This window comes from Carcharodon carcharias, chromosome 6, assembly GCF_017639515.1.
Source record: "Carcharodon carcharias isolate sCarCar2 chromosome 6, sCarCar2.pri, whole genome shotgun sequence".
NCBI classification, from domain to species: domain Eukaryota; kingdom Metazoa; phylum Chordata; class Chondrichthyes; order Lamniformes; family Lamnidae; genus Carcharodon; species Carcharodon carcharias.
The window spans coordinates 107007235-107027788 of record NC_054472.1 but is presented as its reverse complement, the minus strand read 5'-3'; the positions used below and the strand labels follow the sequence as shown (position 1 = coordinate 107027788).

The window sequence follows — 20554 nt, the reverse complement described above, 5'->3', positions numbered from 1 at the left end:
TCTGGGCGGACTGTTTCAATGATCTTGACAAAAGTCACCAAAATGTAAAAATACTTCACAAAAACAGAATTACTTGGAAAAACTCAGCAGGTCTGGCAGCATCGGCGGAGAAGAAAAGAGTTGACGTTTCGAGTCCTCATGACCCTTCGACAGAACTTGGGTTCGAGTCCAAGAAAGAGTTGAAATATAAGCTGGTTTAAGGTGTGTGCGTGGGGGGGCGGAGAGATAGAGAGACAAAGAGGTGGAGGGGGGGGTGGGGGGGTATGGTTGTAGGGACAAACAAGCAGTGATAGAAGCAGATCATCAAAAGATGTCAGCGACAATAGTACAATAGAACACATAGGTGTTAAAATTAAAGTTGGTGATATTATCTAAACGAATGTGCTAATTAAGAATGGATGGTAGGGCACTCAAGGTATAGCTCTAGTGGGTTTTTTTTTATATAATGGAAATAGGTGGGAAAAGGAAAATCTTTATAATTTATTGGAAAAAAAAAGGGAAGGGGGAAACAGAAAGGGGGTGGGGATGGGGGAGGGAGCTTACGACCTAAAGTTGTTGAATTCAATATTCAGTCCAGAAGGCTGTAAAGTCCCTAGTCGGAAGATGAGGTGTTGTTCCTCCAGTTTGCATTGGGCTTCACTGGAACAGTGCAGCAAGCCAAGGACAGACATGTGGGCAAGAGAGCAGGGTGGAGTGTTGAAATGGCAAGCGACAGGGAGGTTTGGGTCATTCTTGCGGACAGACCGCAGGTGTTCTGCAAAGCGGTCGCCCAGTTTACGTTTGGTCTCTCCAATGTAGAGGAGACCACATTGGGAGCAACGGATGCAGTAGACTAAGTTGGGGGAAATGCAAGTGAAATGCTGCTTCACTTGAAAGGAGTGTTTGGGTCCTTGGACGGTGAGGAGAGAGGAAGTGAAGGGGCAGGTATTGCATTTTTTGCGTGGGCATGGGGTGGTGCCATAGGAGGGGGTTGAGGAGTAGGGGGTGATGGAGGAGTGGACCAGGGTGTCCCGGAGGGAGTGATCCCTACGGAATGCCGATAAGGGGGGTGAAGGGAAGATGTGTTTGGTGGTGGCATCATGCTGGAGTTGGCGGAAATGGCGGAGGATGCTCCTTTGAATGCGGAGGCTGGTGGGGTGATAAGTGAGGACAAGGGGGACCCTATCACGTTTCTGGGAGGGAGGAGAAGGCGTGAGGGCGGATGCGCGGGAGATGGGCCGGACACGGTTGAGGGCCCTGTCAACGACCGTGGGTGGAAAACCTCGGTTAAGGAAGTAGGAGGACATGTCAGAGGAACTGTTTTTGAATGTAGCATCATCGGAACAGATGCGACGGAGGCGAAGGAACTGAGAGAATGGGATGGAGTCCTTACAGGAAGCAGGGTGTGAGGAGCTGTAGTCGAGATAGCTGTGGGAGTCGGTGGGTTTGTAATGGATATTGGTGGACAGTCTATCACCAGAGATTGAGACAGAGAGGTCAAGGAAGGGAAGGGAAGTGTCAGAGATGGACCACGTGAAAATGATGGAGGGGTGGAGATTAGAAGCAAAATTAATAAATTTTTCCAAGTCCTGACGAGAGCATGAAGCGGCACCGAAGTAATCATCGATGTACCGGAGAAAGAGTTGTGGAAGGGGGCCGGAGTAGGACTGCAACAAGGAATGTTCCACATACCCCATAAAGAGACAGGCATAGCTGGGGCCCATGCGGGTACCCATAGCCACACCTTTTATTTGGAGGAAGTGAGAGGAGTTGAAGGAGAAATTGTTCAGTGTGAGAACAAGTTCAGCCAGACGGAGGAGAGTAGTGGTGGATGGGGATTGTTCGGGCCTCTGTTCGAGGAAGAAGCTAAGGGCCCTCAGACCATCCTGGTGGGGGATGGAGGTGTACAGGGATTGGACGTCCATGGTGAAGAGTAAGCAGTTGGGGCCAGGGAACTGGAAATTGTTGATGTGACGTAAGGTGTCAGAGGAATCACGGATGTAGGTGGGAAGGGACTGGACAAGGGGAGAGAGAAGGGAGTCAAGATAACGAGAAATGAGTTCTGTGGGGCAGGAGCAAGCTGAGACGATCGGGGCAGTTCTGTTTGTGGATTTTGGGTAGGAGATAGAAGCGGGCCGTCCGAGGTTGGGCGACTATCAGGTTGGAAGCTGTGGGAGGGAGATCCCCAGGGGAGATGAGGTCACTGACAGTCCTGGAAACAATGGCTTGATGTTCAGTGGTGGGGTCATGGTCCAGGGAGAGGTAGGAGGAAGTGTCTGCGAGTTGACGCTCAGCCTCCGCGAGGTAGAGGTCAGTGCGCCAGACAACAACAGCACCACCCTTGTCAGCGGGTTTGATGACAATGTCAGGGTTGGACCTGAGAGAATGGAGTGCAGTAAGTTCAGAGAGAGACAGGTTAGAATGGGTGAGAGGAGCAGAGAAATTGAGACGAATAATGTCACGCCGACAGTTCTCAATGAAAAGATCGAGAGAAGGTAAGAATCCAGAGGGAGGGGTCCAGGTGGAGGGAGAATATTGGAGATGGGTAAAAGGATCCATTGAACTGGGAGAGGACTCCTGCCCAAAGAAGTGAGCCCGGAGACGAAGACGGCGGAAGAAGAGTTCAGTATCATGCCGAGCCCGAAATTCATTGAGGTGAGGGCATAAGGGTATGAAACTAAGTCCTTTGCTGAGCACTGAACGTTCAGCATCGGAGAGGGGAAGGTCAGGGGGTATAGTGAATACACGGCTGGGGTTGGGATTGGAAGAAAGGGTGGGGACGGAGGAACAGGCAGGGGTGGGGGGTCCTAGATGGGTGTTGGTGTCGATGAGTTGTTGTAGCTTGCGTTCCTTAGCACTTGAGAGAAAGAGAAAAAGTTTCTTGTTGAGGCGTCGGATGAGCCGAAGGATAAAATGAAACTTGGGGGCACGCGCAGCTTTGAAAAAGGGTACGGCGGTGCTGCTGGAGGGAGAGGTCGAGTGTGTTCATATGGCGGCGCATGGCACTGAGCGTGGATTTCAGAATGTGACGGGAACAGCAGTCCGAGAAACGTTTTATGTCCCGGAGATACCTGTAATCCTGGGTGGGTTCGAAACATGAGGGGTGGAATTTCAGTTGAAATCCACGTGGGGTAAGTTGGAGACGGAGACAGTCACTGAGAAAGGAGATATGGCTGTGAAAGTGGGTTTTAGTAAACACCTTGTCAAACACTAGGAGGGAAGTGGAAAGCAAAGAAGTTGAGCAAGACAACAGAGAGATACAGAAATCTTGTCGCAGAGAGGAACAGAACTTCTTCAAGGAGGTAGGCATTTCTTGAAGAGCAGTGGCAGTCAATTAAACACAGAGATAAAAACAAAAAAACTGCGGATGCTGGAAATCCAAAACAAAAACAGAATTACCTGGAAAAACTCAGCAGGTCTGGCAGCATCGGCGGAGAAGAAAAGAGTTGACGTTTCGAGTCCTCATGACCCTTCGACAGAACTTGCGTTCGAGTCCAAGAAAGAGTTGAAATATAAGCTGGTTTAAGGTGTGTGTGTGGGGGGCGGAGAGATAGAGAGACAAAGAGGTGGAGGGGGGGGGGGGGGGGGGGGGGGGGGTGGGGGGTGTGGTTGTAGGGACAAACAAGCAGTGATAGAAGCAGATCATCAAAAGATGTCAACGACAATAGTACAATAGAACACATAGGTGTTAAAATTAAAGTTGGTGATATTATCTAAACGAATGTGCTCATTAAGAATGGATGGTACTTCAATGGTTGAAAGCATTGTGTGTGATAATAATCTCCTCATAGTAAACGTGAAAATTATTTCATGCAAGTACATTAATAAATTTAATAGGAACTCCTTAATTATTTCTTCATTAATACTGCTCAGTTTGACATCTGATCAAAAGAAAAAGCTGCAAACAAAACGTGAAAACAAGCTAACATGGTTTCAACAGTGGATGAGAAATACTTCAACTCTGTAGTTAACTTCCAAAATATGTGCAATACAACTGATTTACTGTGTTTGTTATCTACTACTGCCACATTACATATCCTCTATTCCTCTTAAAAGTATCTTACCTGTCACCATCCCTCAGCCTTTTGAATTGAGTTACAAATAGACACATCAGTGTAGGTCCCACTCTTGTCCCAGGAATTATATCTTCAACCATCAGAGCTGGCCATAAGTCAATATTCTGTGGTGTACCATACAACCTTGAAATAATAATAATAATATGTTTGACATTGAACAGTGTCATAGAAGAACACAAGAATTAGGAGCAGGATAGGCTATTCGGCCCCTTGAGACTGCTTGCCATTCAGTAAGGTCATGGCTGATCTGATTGCGGCCTCAACTCCACTCTCCTGTCCACCATCCCCCCATCGCCCCTTAACACTTGACTTACTTGTCAATGAAAAATCTAACTCAGCCTTGAATATATTCAATGACCCAACCTCCACTGCTGTCTGGGGAAGAGAATTCCATAGACTAGCGATGCTCTAAGAGAGAAATATTCTCCTCATCTCTGTCTTAAATGGGAAAACAATACTTTTTAAACTGTGCCCCCTGGTTCTAGATTCCCCCACAAGGGGAAATGTCTTCTCAGCATCCACCCTGTCAAGTCTCCTCAGGATCATAGATGTTTCAATGAGATCATCTCCCATTCTTCTAAACTTCAATGGGTACAGATGCAACCTGCTCAACCTTTTCTCATAAGATAACTGCTTCACCCAAGAATCAGTCAAGTAAACCTTCTCTGAACTGCTTCTAAGAGAATTATATCCTTTCTTAAGTAAGGAGACTAAAACTGTACATTGTACTCCAAATGTCCTCTAAGGCCCTGTGCAATTGCAGCAATGCTTCCCCATCTTTATACTTGATTCCCTTTGCAATAAATGCCAACATTACATTTGCCTTTCTAATCACTTTCTGCACCTGCATAGCAACATTTTGTGATTCATGTACCAGGACACCTAGATCCCTGAGTACCGTAAAGTTCTGCAGACTCTCTCCATTCAAATAATGTACTGCTCTTCTATTCTTCCTGCCAACATGGGCAAGTTCTATATTATACTTCTGCCAAATTTTGCCCACTCACTTAACCTATCTAAATCACTTTGTAGACTCTTTATGTCTTCTTGACAACTTACTTTCCTACCTATTTTTGTGTCATCAATAAATTTAGCTACCATACATTTGGTCCCTACATCCAAGTCAATGAGATAGACTATAAATAGTTGATGCCCTGACACTGATCCCTGTGGCACTGTTAATAATAGTTTGCCAATACGAAAATGATTCATTATCCCTATTCTTTGCTTCTTGCTAGCTAACCAATCCTCTATCTATATCTTGATCTCCTTGAACTAAGGTCAATTCTCACTACTGTACTAATATCATCCTTAATTAATAGTTACTCCACCACCTTTTCATAGCTTCCTGCCCTTCCAAAATATCAAATACCCTTGAATATTTAGCTCCCAGCCTTAGTCACCTTGCAGCCACAAATTATACACTACATGCATTCAGATACAGAATCTAATTCTGCTTTTTTACCATTCTTGCAAACTCTGGCCTTGTCTGCCCATACACTCTTAGGTTTATTTGCTCTGTCCCTTTCGGCGACTCTCTAGTTATTGCCCATATCACCACCCTGGTATATTGTCTTGTCCTTTCTCTTTAATTTGCCACACCATGTAAAATTGGATAATGTTTCATACACTATATTACATGGTTAAAAGTCTGACATTTAATGCATGCCAGTTGTGTCTTGTCTTTCAGAGGCATAGCATCAGTTCAAAATGTTGTACATTCATTGGGCAAAAATGAACAATCAGCAGAAAAAAAATAGCAATTAGCTGAAATAAGGTTTTATCCATTGAGTTACTCATTAAATCTGTTTGAATAAAACTGAACAAATCAAAAGCAATTCAATTCAGTAACTACTGATGGATTTCATTGGCTATAATAATCACCTTGAATACTTATTTTTATAACAAAATAATTTGTAGAATATTACCTATTAGGCTAAAACCTGAGAAATATTGTTTTCCATAATTACCAATCCTGAACTGGTAGCTTGCAAAAACTGACCACTCAAATAATTTTCTGACATTTATTTGAACTGTAATCTTGAATTTTGCAGCTAGCTAAAATACATCACCAGAAGTAATAATTATAATGCAAAATTTCCATACATATTCAACAAATTTGCTTATTTTTACTCAGCATTATCTGTATATTCCTTTAAGTTGAGCATGGAGCTCAAATTAATATACTTACTGTGAGCCATAAACATCATGTTTGCTTATATATCAATGATGACTGTGGGCTGGACTTTGCTGTCGCAACACTGGGCAAACCCATATCTGTAGCTGAAAATGGAGCTGGGGGACTATAAATTTAAGTTTCCCAGCCAAATGGTTGTCATTTTGGCCAGCACGGCAAAGATGACAGGTCACAACCCGACATGAACTCAAAGTGACATTGGGTCAGCTTTATAAATGTCTGCCTCAATTTTGAATTTCCTTGAGCTTGAAATCTTCAGCAAGGCAGAAAGGTTCATGAATCCTGTCTGAAACATGTCAGGTCAGTTAGTTCGTGAACCTTGGGGCAAGCCCGTTGTGGAGTTGGGAACCTGTGATAAGGAAGTTTAAAAGTTCTTGTCAACTTCAAATGACATAAGTAGATGCTTTATGTTAAGTATTTTTAATGCAGTTATTTCATAGGACTCAGTCATTAGAAGGTAGGTGACCATTATATTAATTAATATTGTGTATGGGTTCAGATGCATTACAGCACTTTCTCCAATGAATAAAGTTCACATCTGCATTCAACAGTTTTGGGCATCATATGTTCATATGTCATATGGACTCTGTGCCCTCATTTTTACATTGACTTAAAGTACAGACATCTGTTTAGCCTTTGAAAAAAAGTGAACAGATGCCTGACTTCTTTGATTAAATGTCCATCTGTTGAACCTTGAAAACAAAACTGAACAGGTATCAACTTCAATAGTACAATTATATTGAGCTCTGGGTTTTTTTTTGAATAACTGTGCAATGGAATCTTATTATGAATGTTTGGCTGAGTTCCAAACCACACTAATGGATTTGGCTTAGCAGAAATTGTTTACACAGGTGTCATGGGGACTGTGAGCTTTGTTTCATTGACAGTTTTGTGATCAGTTATTAGGATTAAAATGCTTTGAAGGGGTTTTTGAATGGATGTTTGTTTATTTTGATGGGTTTATGAGCAGTTAGGAGGAGTTATTTTTTCAAGTGGAGTTTGAATGCCCATGTGTTGATTGACACTTTTATGAGCTCTTAAAAGGAATTTTTTTTTCAAGTGGCATTTGAATTGATAATTGTTTATTTATTTATTTCACAAGTATTTCAAAGACTTGCTAGTCTTATTATAGGTTCATAAGTTCTGCTCATAGTGGATACTGGATGAGCAGGTAAGGAGGATGCATGGGGGACATGGAGTGATCATGGAAGATATGAGGGGTATGGAGGGAGTATGGGAGATATGAGTGGGTATGGAGGAGGCATGGAAGATATGAGTTGGTATGGACGGAGCATGGAGGCAATATGGAGAGGGCATAGGGTTACAGAGGGGGCATGTGGATGGATGAGGAGGGGGTGAAAGCCGAGAGCTTGGAGGCCCAACAATCACCCACTGAACTGGGATGATGTCGCTGTGAATCCTGGGATTCGCCTTCCTCCATTCCTACCTGTTTTGGGAGGCAGCAGCCCAGAATTCAGTCTGACCCTGACTCCACAGGGGAAGACAACATGTTTGCAGGCTTATATGAAAATCGTAGGGAACAGTAGTGATGCATCTCCGGCACAGACATGATGGGCTGAATAGCCTCTTTCTGCACCCTAACTTTCCTATGGTTCTAAAGAATTTTGAAAGAAGTTTAAGACTTATTTGCAGAGACAATGATGAAAGCTTTTGAATTCTCAGCATAAACAAATAAATGTGAAGGTTTAATTATCAGCCTGTTTTTCAGACCCTCAAAAAAATAAGCACTGAAATTTTAACTGAAAAATCCTGTAAAATGAATCCTCCACTTTGTTGTCTGACTGATGCTGACACAACTGGGAGATTCTCCATAATGCAAACCTCTGACTGCAGCATGCTGGATATGGCAAAGATGGCTGTCATGGGTAACTGTCATCGGGAAAAATATCCTGACCAAACTCAGTTTTTGAGAGAAGCTGAGGCCTCTGTGTGAAAGTATGAATAAAGGTGCTCAAAGACACAAAGGATAGAGTTATGGGCCAGGACTTTCGAATGGCCGTGGGGTCAGGATACACTGCAGGTGGGCTTCAGAGGTTGTATCAGCATTTTGAGGCCTCCATTGTGAATCTTCAATGGGCTGGCAGTGGGGAACGGGAAAGGAGTCGCCTCCAATTAATGATCCTTTAAGTTGCTTAGGAGGCCTGTGCGGAGTGGAATGACATTTTCAAAATGATTCCCGTGAGCCCGGACAATCTTGTGCTTGTCAGTGCACAGCTGTCAGGCGCGTTGCGGGGCCCGAATAAATTTCTTTGGAATGATTTTGAAAAGAATCTGTGGGACCAAGTAGTACCTATTAAAGCAATGGCCCTTACCTTCTTGCACAAGGCTGCTGTTTGCCTCTTCTCACCTCCTGGCTTTCCCAGGGGCTGCTTCCTCAAATTAACAAGGCAGTGTTGCTGACGCTAGGCAGACAGCTCCTGACTCCTAGGTGCCTCTAATTGGGCATGGAGCTCATCTCCCAACCAATTAGGCCATTTGAGTTTGAAAATTGTTTCATGAGCGTGATGCAGCTCGGGTGTGGGGAGACGACCCAGAATTCATCCAGGTGTTGGGTTCCTGACCCTGCATTGAAAATCCAGCCCATGATATTGCGAACTATATATTTTTTAATATATAATTTGATTCCTGGAATCAGTTGTAGCAAGGATAAATGAACAATGAGAAACACTTTCAGCAGTTAGATTGATTCCGTTTGCATTTTTGTTTTGCTTGGTGGATTTCCCTGACTTGTCATAGTTACAGTGTTCTGGTCTGTTCTAAACAATTCAACCTAAGCAGATTGTTATGGCAGGCGGGTAAATGCCAAGCTGCCCAAATCCCAGAGGGAAACTTGAAGCAGCTGCCACAGAAATTTGCAATTTGTACTTATTTTGAGATACGGGCTCTGAATTCAGTAAAACAAAAACCACCAAGTCTTAAAGGTTTCTTAAAAAACTAAATTAAACCTTTATTAATAGAAGAAATAATTTTAAGCACATACAGAGGTCTACAAATTATTACTATGATAACTTCTAAATCCCCTAATTAATCTAAACCCCAGTTACATCTCTGTTAAGGCAACAGTGGGACACATAGGGCTGAATTTTCTGGCTGGTTGGGGGGGGAAGTGGGACCGGGCGTGGGCAGACATGGACCCAATCGCCGCCTGTGATTGGGTCCGCTGTGCTATTTTACACGGGCAGGCCAATTAAGGCTGGCCCAGCAGGAATCGCGGCTCCTGAGAACAGCAGGAGTGGGTGGGCAGGGGCGGGTCTGCAATGACTACTGGGTTCAATGTCGACCCGGTGGCCTGTTTTAAAAAGTTGTTGCAGCCTTTCCAAGGCTCTGAATTATGGCCATTGGAAGCGCTTCCCAGAGCGCTGCTGGGGGTGAGCAGACCAGGCAGGAGGGTAGGACAGGGGAGCACTGTTCCCCTCTGTGTTCCAATGATTGTCTTGCTGCCTCCTCGAGGAGGTGGCAGCATGGTGGGAGGTCCTGGTACCCCAGGACGGGAGGTGGAAGCCCCCCCACATGACCAAGTGTGCCTGGGAAGAGGTGCCGGAGATGGTGAGCTCCTGAGATGTGGTGTGGCGCACCTGGATCCAGTGTCACAAGCGCTTCAACAACCTTTTGCGCTCAGGAAGGGTAAGTACAATGTTGGCATACTTAACCCAGCAGGCAGGCTTTCCCTGCGGGTGCTCCCCGCCACCCCCCCCCACCCGCCACCCACCAAAACCAAGTCTGAGTGTAGTGACTTCATTGAATCATTGACGGCATGCATCTTTTGCTGGGTGGGCCAGCAGATATTGTCCATGTCGAGGTCACTTTGAGAGGGTGGTGAAAAGATGGGTTCTGCCCCCAAAGCAAGTGGTACACAGTGATCTACATTACTATTTTGGGGGCAATCTGGGGGAGCTGCACCTAGGCGCAGTGCTGGACTCCAGGACATGTCAAAGTTAAGGTGTTGACATGCTGGGAGGGGAGCTTCAATGTGACATTGCACCGATCTGCTGTCCTCTGCGCTCCATGTGCTTGCGCCTCTTTGCTATGGAAGGTTAGACTGTGTGATGCCTAATGTGATGTAGACAGCATTTGTTCAAGGGGTAAGGGGGAGGGGAGGGCACAGGCCTAGCATCTTTGTGTGAGTGTTCGGCAGCAGCGGGGTGAGGAGACACTGGAGCCCTGCAATGTTCCACTCTGGTTGGGGCTGGCCGTCCGCAAAGAGAGTCCAGGTACAATTAGCACTAATCAATGCTCTTCCCTCCTTTTCAGGAGAAGAATACACATGATGCCACCGAGGTGGTGAGGATTGGCGGAAGGCTGGCCCAGTTAGTGATTCTCAGCTGTTTCAAGCAGGAGGCCCTAGATGTGGAGAGGCGCCATGCACCCAGGTCGACCTGTGTCAGTGAGGTTGGGGTGCCACGGGCAGGTATGTATGACCAGCAATGAGGTCACCATTGTTCTCCCAACAGCAATGGCAGTGCTGAATGTTAAGTGATTGAAGTTTGCAACATGGCTTGACTATTGCTTATGGAAGGATGAACGCATAATGATCCGGGGGACAGGGATGCACGTTGACATCGTCTCCATGTTAACTGATCCAATGTACTTGTTCTTCCTTTCAGCATCAACAGAGCAGGGCCGGGAGGAGGAGCAGCAGAGGCCTCCTCTCACTCCTGAGGGCCCTGAAGTCTCACCAGCGTCACAACATCTCTTCCAGGCAGGTACCAGTGCAGATACTAGCACCTTCGTGGGAATTAGAACATCGGCAAGTGTCCCGGGGCACAGCGGTGAGGGCACTTCACAGTCGCTGGAGGAGCAGGCAGAGACAGAGAGTTCCCATGGTGTCAGCTGTCAGAGGACAGCAGGGGACCAGGTACATGCTCAGTCGGTGCCTGATGATGTGCCTCTGGAGTCGTCCGAGATGCAGCAGGTGCAGGAAATGCGGCCAGGTGTGTAGGGTCATCTGGGGGAGATACATGAGGCTATGCTTGGCTTGGTGTCCGTGATGAAGGAGTCTACCCGGACTATCGCGGAAGCAATTAGCCACATGTCCGAGCGCCATGCGTCCTCCATGGGGACAGTGGTTACTCCCGTGGAGAGGCTCCTCCATGAGACATTCCTGGGGATGCGCTCGGACTGGCAAGCCCTCCCATTAGCATAGGCCTCAGCTGGTCAGTGCCAGTGTGGGAGATGGTCTGGGCACCAAGTTTCCCAGCTTGGTTGTCATCCATTTACAGTGAGCATGGGGGTCTGAACTGGCCTCACATCAGCACAGCAGCTGCCTGCCATCTCTGCAGGCACCTCTCAGGGTGCTCCAGATGAGGGTGGCAGCTCCTTCGCCCTTCTGCCAGAGACTGTTGCATACGGTGAGGCCGCGATGACTAGGGTGCCCAGCACAGGCTCCGCGGGCCAGAGGACGTCTGCCAAGGTCATCGAGGCCAAAAAGACAGCAGAGTCAGCAAGCTGTCTCAGATAACACTCCCAGCAAAGGGTCAGCACCAAGACATAGCAACTGAAAATGTAAACATAAGGCACCTTAGGCACACCGCGGGCTTATCACTGGTGCTTTTGTGTTGGCCCAAAATGAGGTCTATATGAGTTGGTGTGATTTTTAACACCTTTTTCAATTTGTTTCATTACGTTTCTTTGGTTGCAAAAATAAATTCAGACATGTCATCATGGCTAAGAGTGCCTCTTTTGTTCTGCAGGTGAATGGTTTCCAATAATGTAATGAGTGATTTATGGGACATTCAGCTTTATTAACAAGGACCATGGTTAATGTTCCTAACTTGGCAGATTTTGAACGTGGGTGTCGTGTATCGAGCCTACAGCCCAGGCTTGTCCTGGAGGTCCATCATGAGCCACCTTCTGAGGCGATAGCCCTTGTCACCCAGCAGCCATCCATCCAGCCGGGCTGGAGCACTGAAGAGCCCCGGCACCTGGGAGTGTCTGAGGATACAGATGTCATGGGAGCTGCCTGGGTACCTGGCACAGACTTGTAGAATCAGCATCCTATGATCACACACTATCTGCACGTTCATGGAGTGGAAGCCCTTCCTGTTGACGAAGGCACCGGGCTCACCTGCTGGCACCTTGATGGCCACATGTGTGCAGTCTACAGCACCATGGACATGGGGGAAGTTGTGTCAGGCTTGCCTGTTCCCAACGGTAGAGGATGAAGGCCAATGCATGCCTGAACAGAACGCCTGTCACCTGCTTGACACAAATGTAGACAGCTGATTGGAGACATCACAAAGATCACCCACCGAACCCTGGAAAGAGCCAGAGGCATAGAAGTTGAGGGCAGCTGTGACCTTTAGAGCTATGGGCATGGGATATCCACCCACACAGTTAGCGGAGATCTCAGGCCCAATCATCTGACAGATATAGTTGACTGTCTCCCTTGAGAGACGGATCCTCCTTCGGCACTGCACCTCAGATATATTGAGGTAGCTGTTTCGCCACCTGTATACCCTGGCAGCAAGATAGTGGGCTCTTCTGCAGCCCCCTCACCTTGGACTACCTCATGGCACTGCGCTCCTTGTGCTTGCGCCTGACCTCCCAAAGGTGGCTCTCCTGGAGGCTACATGTGCACTCCTGGCCTCCTCCCCCTTCTATCCTTCCCTTCCTCCTCAGTGGTGAGCTCAGCTCCCATTCCCAGGCTAAGGAAAGGCTTCCTGAAACATGTAGGCCTAAAAAAGATTCCTCACTGCAGAGTGCTGACCTGAAGGTTGTGAGTCCAGACCAAGCAGCTGGTATGTGGTTTGAAGTATTGCAGATCACGCAAGCATCAGAAAATTAGGAAAATCAATATTTGACAGAGCACACTCACGACACCACTGAGCCCTCTTATCCCACCCATGGATGAGGTTTATACAAATGTGTCCTAGCCGACTGCCCATGTGCCAGTGCCCGACCTGAAGATTGCATGTGCGCCAAAAAATCACATTCGATTGGAGCGTCAAGGGCCTTAAGTGGCCCATTAATTAATGGCTGGTGCACATCAGAAAGCATCGTGCGCCCGCCCAACGAAATTTCACGATGACGCACGGCGACGTCTGGACGCTCGTCCAACATCACCACGCATCATTTTACGTGCGTGTGTGTGTGTGTGTGTGTGGGCCAATGGGAAAATTCTGCCCGATGTCATTGCGCAGTCTTGTGTTTTGTTCGGTGGGTGCGCACCGGAGTTGGCTGCATGCCCGCCGATAATTAGAAGGCCTATTAAGGCCATTAGTAGCCTCATTAACTTGAAATTTATGCTGCCTGTCCAATCTAACAGTTGGCGGGCAGGTGAAAATGCAAAGTGGACTTTATATTTTTTAGGAAACCTCATCCACGAGTGGAATAAGGTTTCCCAAAGCTTTTACAAATTGAATAAAAACCTTTTTTGAAAAATAGAAACATGTCCCATCTCATGTGGCACAGTCACATGAGGGGACAGGTTTCATCAAATTTTTTATGTTTTTAATAAGCTCTTTAAAAAGTTCTTCAATCTCCCTGAGGCAGCTACATGCCTCAGGGAGATTGAAGTGATTTTTTGTGTGCATGCATGAAAAAGCGCTGGACCCGAGTCTCCCTCCTTCCCACGCCCGCACAAGTAGCGCTCAGCGCTACCACTCGCAATCCACGCTGGGCAGGCCTTAATTGGCCCACCCGCATGGAATTGAGGTGCCGAGCCAATCGTGGACTGCGATCGGCTCCACGTCCGCCCCCACCCGGTCCTGCCCAGCTCGCCCGACGCGGAACAAAATCAGGTCACTGTTTCTTAACTTCTCCTGGCCAGATGTAAGATTTTACTCCCTCTTTTGAATTCAAGCTAGTCTGTTTTATTTAAAAGTGCAAATGTTCCCTTTACACCTCACATTCTAAAACCTCCCCCGTGTTTACTGACTTAATATTTCAAACTGAGCTTACCTAATGGTACATCAAAGCCTTCAGACCAGCCACATTTAATTCAATTAACTCCATCTCGACACACACATGGGACAGAATTTTACATTCGGTGTGCGGGCTCGGCGGGAGCAGGCGGGCGCGGTCAGGAACCCGACCGCCACCCGCGATCGGCTCTGCACAGCCATTTTACACGAGCAGACCAATTAAGGCCCGCCCAGCGTAAGACACGACAGCGGCAACAGGGAGAAGGGGTTGGCGGGGGAGGGAGCTCAGTGCCCACCGGGTCCAATGGTGACCTGGCAACCATTTCAAAAGCGGCCGTGGCAGCCATGTGAAGGCTGCGAGTGAATCAGAGGACCCTTGGAATGGAGCACCTCAATGCTGAACACGGCAGGCGGGAGGGCAGGTGGCCGGGGCAGTTGGCCCCGCGTTTTTCTGATGAGTGTCTCGCTGCCCTCCTGGAGGAGGTGGCAGCAGCAGAGAGATCCTTGTCCCCAGGGACGGGAGGAGGAAGGCTCCCCACCTCACCAAATATGCCCGGGAGGAGGTGGCATCCAGGATGAGCTCCCATGATGTGGTGAGGCGCACATGGGCACAGTGCCGTAATTGGTTCAATGATCTCCTGTGATCGGGAAGGATGAGTGCCATGTTAGCATGGGTCACTTAGCATAGCAGTTAGGAGCAGGACCCCCACCCACCCACCTGGACCTCAGAGTTCTTAGAGTGTGAGTAGCAAATGTCAATGAAGCAGCGTCTGGGCGAGCGGGTGAGCCCTGGCTGCTTGGAATGAATGTCTTGCGGCTCCAGGGTCACGAATCGGCTGAGCCCTGTGAGGTGTTCCTCAGGTGGGGTTGGCTAGGCTGCAATGGCGCTGCAGGTACAGGGTGGACGAATCAATGCTCCTCTGTCCTTTCAGGAGAAGACATCCTGTAACAATGCAGAAAGGTTGCGGACTGGCGGAGGATTGCCCCACATTCTAGCCCTGAATACATATGAGCAGGGTGCCCTGGAGCTGGAGAGGCACCATGCACCTAGATCAACCGACCGCGGTGAGGTTGGTGTGCTACAGGGAGGTAAGAGTGCAGTGCACTGGGATCAGAATATCTGTAATAGCAACCATTCCCTGTTGTCTCTATATTGATGTGACCCTTGAACATGGAATCGCCATTGGTAATGGAAAGACGAGGACACCCTGATCCGGGTGCCAGGCATGCACGGTAACAGTGTAGTGACTTCAACTAATCACATGTCCATGTTCTTCCTTTCAGGCTCACCAGAAGCCCATCGGGGTGAGGAGCATGAAGTCCCATCGCCACCCCTGAGGGCACCGACCTTGTAAACGCACCTGCTTCACTTCCTCTCAGCCAGGCAGGTAGCAGTGCAGATATCAGCACCTTGGTGGACATTAGATCGGCGGATAGTATCTCCTTGCACAGCGGTGAGGGCACTTCACATTTTATTGAGGTGGAGGCAGAAAGTGCCCAGGGCACCAGAAGTTGGAGGACTGCTGGGGACCAGGACAAGGCTCAGTTGATGACTGATGATGGGCCTCTGGAGCCGGCCATTAGGCATCAGATGCTGGATGTCAGTGGGGTGTGCGGGAGTATCTGGTGGAGATATATGAGAGAATGCGTGTCAGGGTTTCCATTGTGGAGGAGTCCATGCGGAGCATGAGCAATCCAGTGACCCTCATGGCCAAGCATAATGCCTCTTCCATGGGGAGAGTGCTAGTCTCATGGAGGGGCTCCTCCAGGAGCTGAATCAGGGCTTCCTGGGGTGTGCTCAGACCTACAAGCCCTCACACTGGCAATGACCTAAGGTTTTTGAAAATGTGGCTTACCCGACTGCCCGTTGCGCCCATGCGATGCCCTGAAAATTTCACGGACTGCGTAAAATCACAGACAATTGGTGCCTCAAGGGCTTTAACTGGCCCATTAATTAATAGTGGGTGCTCCTCCATCTTCAACGCACGTCCGCCTAGCAAAATATCACGATGGTGTGCATTGATGCTGGGAAACATGCCTGATGTCATCACACGTCATTTTACATTCCAGTGTGTAAGATTCTGGTCGTGGACACAGACCCCACTGTTACTCTACTTTAGAATAAATTTCAATAACATTATTAAAATTATTGCATCTTCCTGACACAGAATAAAAGTTTTTGTTAGATGATGTAATGCACCTGTCAATAGCGCTCCAAGTGATTTACTGGCCAGGGCTTTCTGCAAAACTGATGCACTGGCAGACCCCAAGGTTTTTTTCTAAAAATTTAAATACCCTCATGAAACCTTATCCCGTCCTTGGATGAGGTTTCATGCTTTTTCCAAAGCCTGCCAGAGCTCCCGGCCTGCCCGCCAACCTTAAGGTTGGATGGGCAGTCCATTAATGAACTTATTTAGTTTTTCAAAGGCCTCAATAGGCCGTTGACAGGTCGGCAGGCACACAGTTGACTTGGCTGTGCCACTGCCGACCTGAAAATGGAAATGGCGCGGGGTGACGTCGGGAGTTCCACCCGAGTCATTCCACATCATTTTACGTATCGGCAAGTGGGCACCACCCCCGCTCGCCGACCAGAAGATCCTGCCCATAATTTTCACAAGTACATCGTATCACATCCAACCAACTGGAAATGGATGCAAATCTCCTTATACAAGTTTCTCACAAGGTCAGAATAAAATTCTAGTGCTCACTTAAATGTATGTTAATCAATACATTGGCCTGGATTTTACATTGAGAGTAACAGTGAGGCTCTCAGCATTCACTACTATTGTGAAGTAAATCAGATAGGAACTTATACTTGTGCACAGGTAAATACAAAAATCCAGAAGTTGCAGTTCAAGGTACCTGACCACTCCAGAGATTGCACTATAATAGTATCTCGCTAAGATAAGCAGCATTTACATCAATGTAACCGTGCAATGTTGCGGTGTTTGCTCACTAATTACCCGCTAAACACAGCAGATAAAGTTAGGACTTGTATGTTGAGGGGTAAGTGAAATTTTAATGGCATTGTAAATGGCATTGAAAATTTCATCTTAGAAGATGCCCTGTGGAGAGCACTGCACTGGGTCAGGTGTCTGATGACAGCAAGTCTCCAATCAAATACCTACAAAGACTGAGATCTCATTATTGTAATGAAAATCAAACACTATTTCACCATTCACCCCAAAACCTGGTCTGCTGTCGACTGTTCCCCTGCTGGGATGAAGAGCTTGTCTCATGCTGTAACCTTAGAAGAGTGTCTTTTGCTGAATAAAGAAATCTATGTCTTCCTTTCTCAATCAGTTTGATGCATTTATGGCAAAAGGCAGTCATATGAAATGTCAAATTCCAAACTGTTGACTTCACATCATATTATATTTATATGACACAGATGTATAAAACCCAAAGGGAATATAAGTGACTGGTTATGACACAAAACTAAACTAGCACATTTTTCTCTCTCATACTCCCTGAAATGGCATGGATTGTGGCAGAGGTGACAGGCAAGTGGACAGAAAAGCCTACCGTTGCCTTCATATACAGACTGGAATTCCTTCCCTCAACACCCCCCACTCTGCCAGGACCACTGCTCTGCTGGATTTCCTTAACCTGCCTCCCACATGCACAGTTACATAAAAACATGAATAGTAAGCCATTCAGCCCTTCAAGCTTGCCGTGCCATTTTAAACATCTTGATTAAGTTACACCCTAACCTTCTATGCTGAAGGGAATACAAGCCAATCTTATGCATCCTAATCTCAGGCTCTGCAGTCTTATCACATCCAGTTGTGAATGTGGCTGGACAATTAGACAACTCATTGGAGGAGGAGGCTCCACAAATATCCCCATCCTCAATGATGGGGGAGCCCAGCACACCGGTGCAAAAGACAAGGCAACAATCTTCAGCCAGAAGTGCTGAGTGGATGATATCCTCTTGATCTCCTCCGGAGGTCCCCAGCATCACAGATGCCAGTCTTCAGCCAACTCGATTCACTCTACGTGATATCAAGAAATGGCTGAAGGCACTGGATACTGCAAAGGCTATGGGTCCTGACAATCAGCGGGAATTTTCACACCAGATCACCACCCCAATCTTCCAGTCCCACTACAAATCTGTGGACTTCTGGCTGGGACACTGCCTCACCTGCAGCGGGTCCCTCCCGCGATGGGGCCGGAAAATCCCAGCCTATATTCCAGCAATAGTGCAGAAGGTTTGCGCTCCAGAACTTGTCACACCCCTAGCCAAGCTGTTCCAGTACAGGTATAACACTGGCATCTACCCAACAATGTGGAACATTGCCTAAGTGTGTCCTGTACATGAAAAGCAGGACACATCCAACCCGACTAATTACTGCCCCATCAATCTACTCTCATCAGTAAAGTAACGAAAGGGATCATCCACAGTATTATTAAGCAGCACTTGCCCAACAATAACTTGCTCACTGACACTCAGTTTGGGTTCTGCTAGGGTCACTCAGCTCCTGACCTCATCACAGCCTTGGTTCAAACATGGACAAAAGAACTGAACTCCAGAGGGGAGGAGAAGTAACTGGTCTTGACATCAAGGCCGCATTTGGCCTATGGCCTCAGGGAGCCCTAGCAAAACTATAGTCAGTGGGAATCAGGGGAAAATGGTCTGCTGGTTGGAGCCATACCTATCACAAAGGAAGATGTTGTGGTTGTTGGAGACCAATAATCTAATTTCCAGGACATCACTATAGGAGTTCCTCAGGATAGTATCCCTGGCTCAACCATCTTTAGCTGCTTTCTCAATGACCTTCCTTCTATCGTAAGGTCAGAAGTGGGAATTTTTGCTAATGATTGCATGGTGTTCAGCACCATTTGCAACTCCTCAGATACTGAAGCAGTCCATGCCCAAATGCAGCAATAGCCCTGCTTTGACTGACAAGTGGCAAGTAACATTTGCGCCATACGAGTACCAGGCAATGACCATCTCCAACAAGAGAGAATCTAACCATCACCCCTTGACATTCAATGGCATTACCATCGCTGAATTCCCCCCTATCAACATCCTGGGGGTTACAATTGAGCAGAAACTGAACTGGACTCACCATGTAAATACTGTAGCTACAAGAGTAGATCAGAGGCTATGAATCCTTTGGTGAGAAGCTCACCTCCTGTCTCCCCAAATCCTGTCGACCATCTACAAGGCACAAATCAGGAGTGTGATGGAATGCCCCCCAGTTGCCTGAATGAGTGCAGTTCCAACAATACTCAAGAAGTTTGACACCATCCAGGACAAAGCAGCCCGCGTGACTGGCACCCCATCAACAAACATTCACTCTGTCCACCACCAGTGACCAGTGGCAGCAGCGTGTACCATATACAAGATACACTGCAGGAACTCCCCAAGCCTTCTTAGACAACCCCTTCCAAACTCATGACGGCTACCATCTAGAAGGAAAAGGGCTGCAGATAGATGGGAACATCACCACCTGCAAGTTCCCCTCCAAGCCACGCACCATCCTGACTTGGAAATATATTGCTGTTTCTTCACTGTCGCTTTGTCAAAAACCTGAACCCCCTCCCTCACAGCCTTGTGGGTGTACCCACACCACAGAGGTGGCAGCGGTTCATGGAGGCAGCTCACCACAACTTTCTCAAGGGCAATAAGTGCTGGCCCAGCCAGTGACACCCACATCCCATGAATGAATAAAAAAATGTAAACCTTTTAACTCCAGTATTATTCTGGTGAAACTCTGCTGCACCCTTTCAAAGTCAATGGCTAGAATCTTGCGCTGCTTTGGGAGCGGGGAAACATGGTGTGCAGTTGGACTTAATTGTGTGGGAGTCAAAATGTCAGCTACCTGATGCTGGGCTGAAAGTAGTGAATTAAGCTGGCAACTGATTAAAGGCTGACTATGCTTCCCAATGCAAGCAGTGGGAAACTATTTTTAATACATTAGCAAGTTATGTATTCTCATTAAAACACAAGTTCATCAGATTAAATTGTACTTTTGTGATTAACTCTGCAGTAAACAAGAAACATGTGCCATCAGATTCACAACAGTTAAAAAGTCACATGCATCAGGTAAGGTAGTCTTCCTGGTGGATTGGAGTGAGCAGGAGCTGCTTTTCTTGCATGAAGAGCTTTTTTGAATAAGAGAGAGGAGACGTGAGTGCATTGAGATCAGGTGGCAGCTGTTAAAGGGGATTGTGGCATGGCCAACTGAGGGAAAGAAGGAGGGAGAGAGGGAGGGAAGTGATAGCTCTGCAGGGGGATCGGTGCATGGCTGACCGAGGGAAAGAGGGAGGGAGGGAGGAAAGATGGTAGCCGTGCAGTGGAGAGGAAGGGGGATGAATGGTGGTGGTAATCGAGGCGTGGCTGACCCAGGGAGGGTGGATGCTGGCTGTGCAGAGTGATCAGGGCGTGGCTGACTGAGGGAGGGGCGGTGGTA

At 47.4% G+C, this 20554-nt stretch overlaps 1 protein-coding gene across 1 annotated transcript in view; it reads right to left on the bottom strand.

Annotated features, from left to right (window-relative positions):
* The window catches only part of LOC121279297 (peroxidasin homolog), a 659434-nt gene that overhangs the window by 75015 nt on the left and 563865 nt on the right, over positions 1-20554 (bottom strand). Inside the window, exon 18 of the mRNA XM_041190436.1 lies at positions 4044-4178. Coding sequence (XP_041046370.1) covers positions 4044-4178 — 135 coding nt within the window. The remainder of the gene's footprint in view (positions 1-4043; positions 4179-20554) is intronic.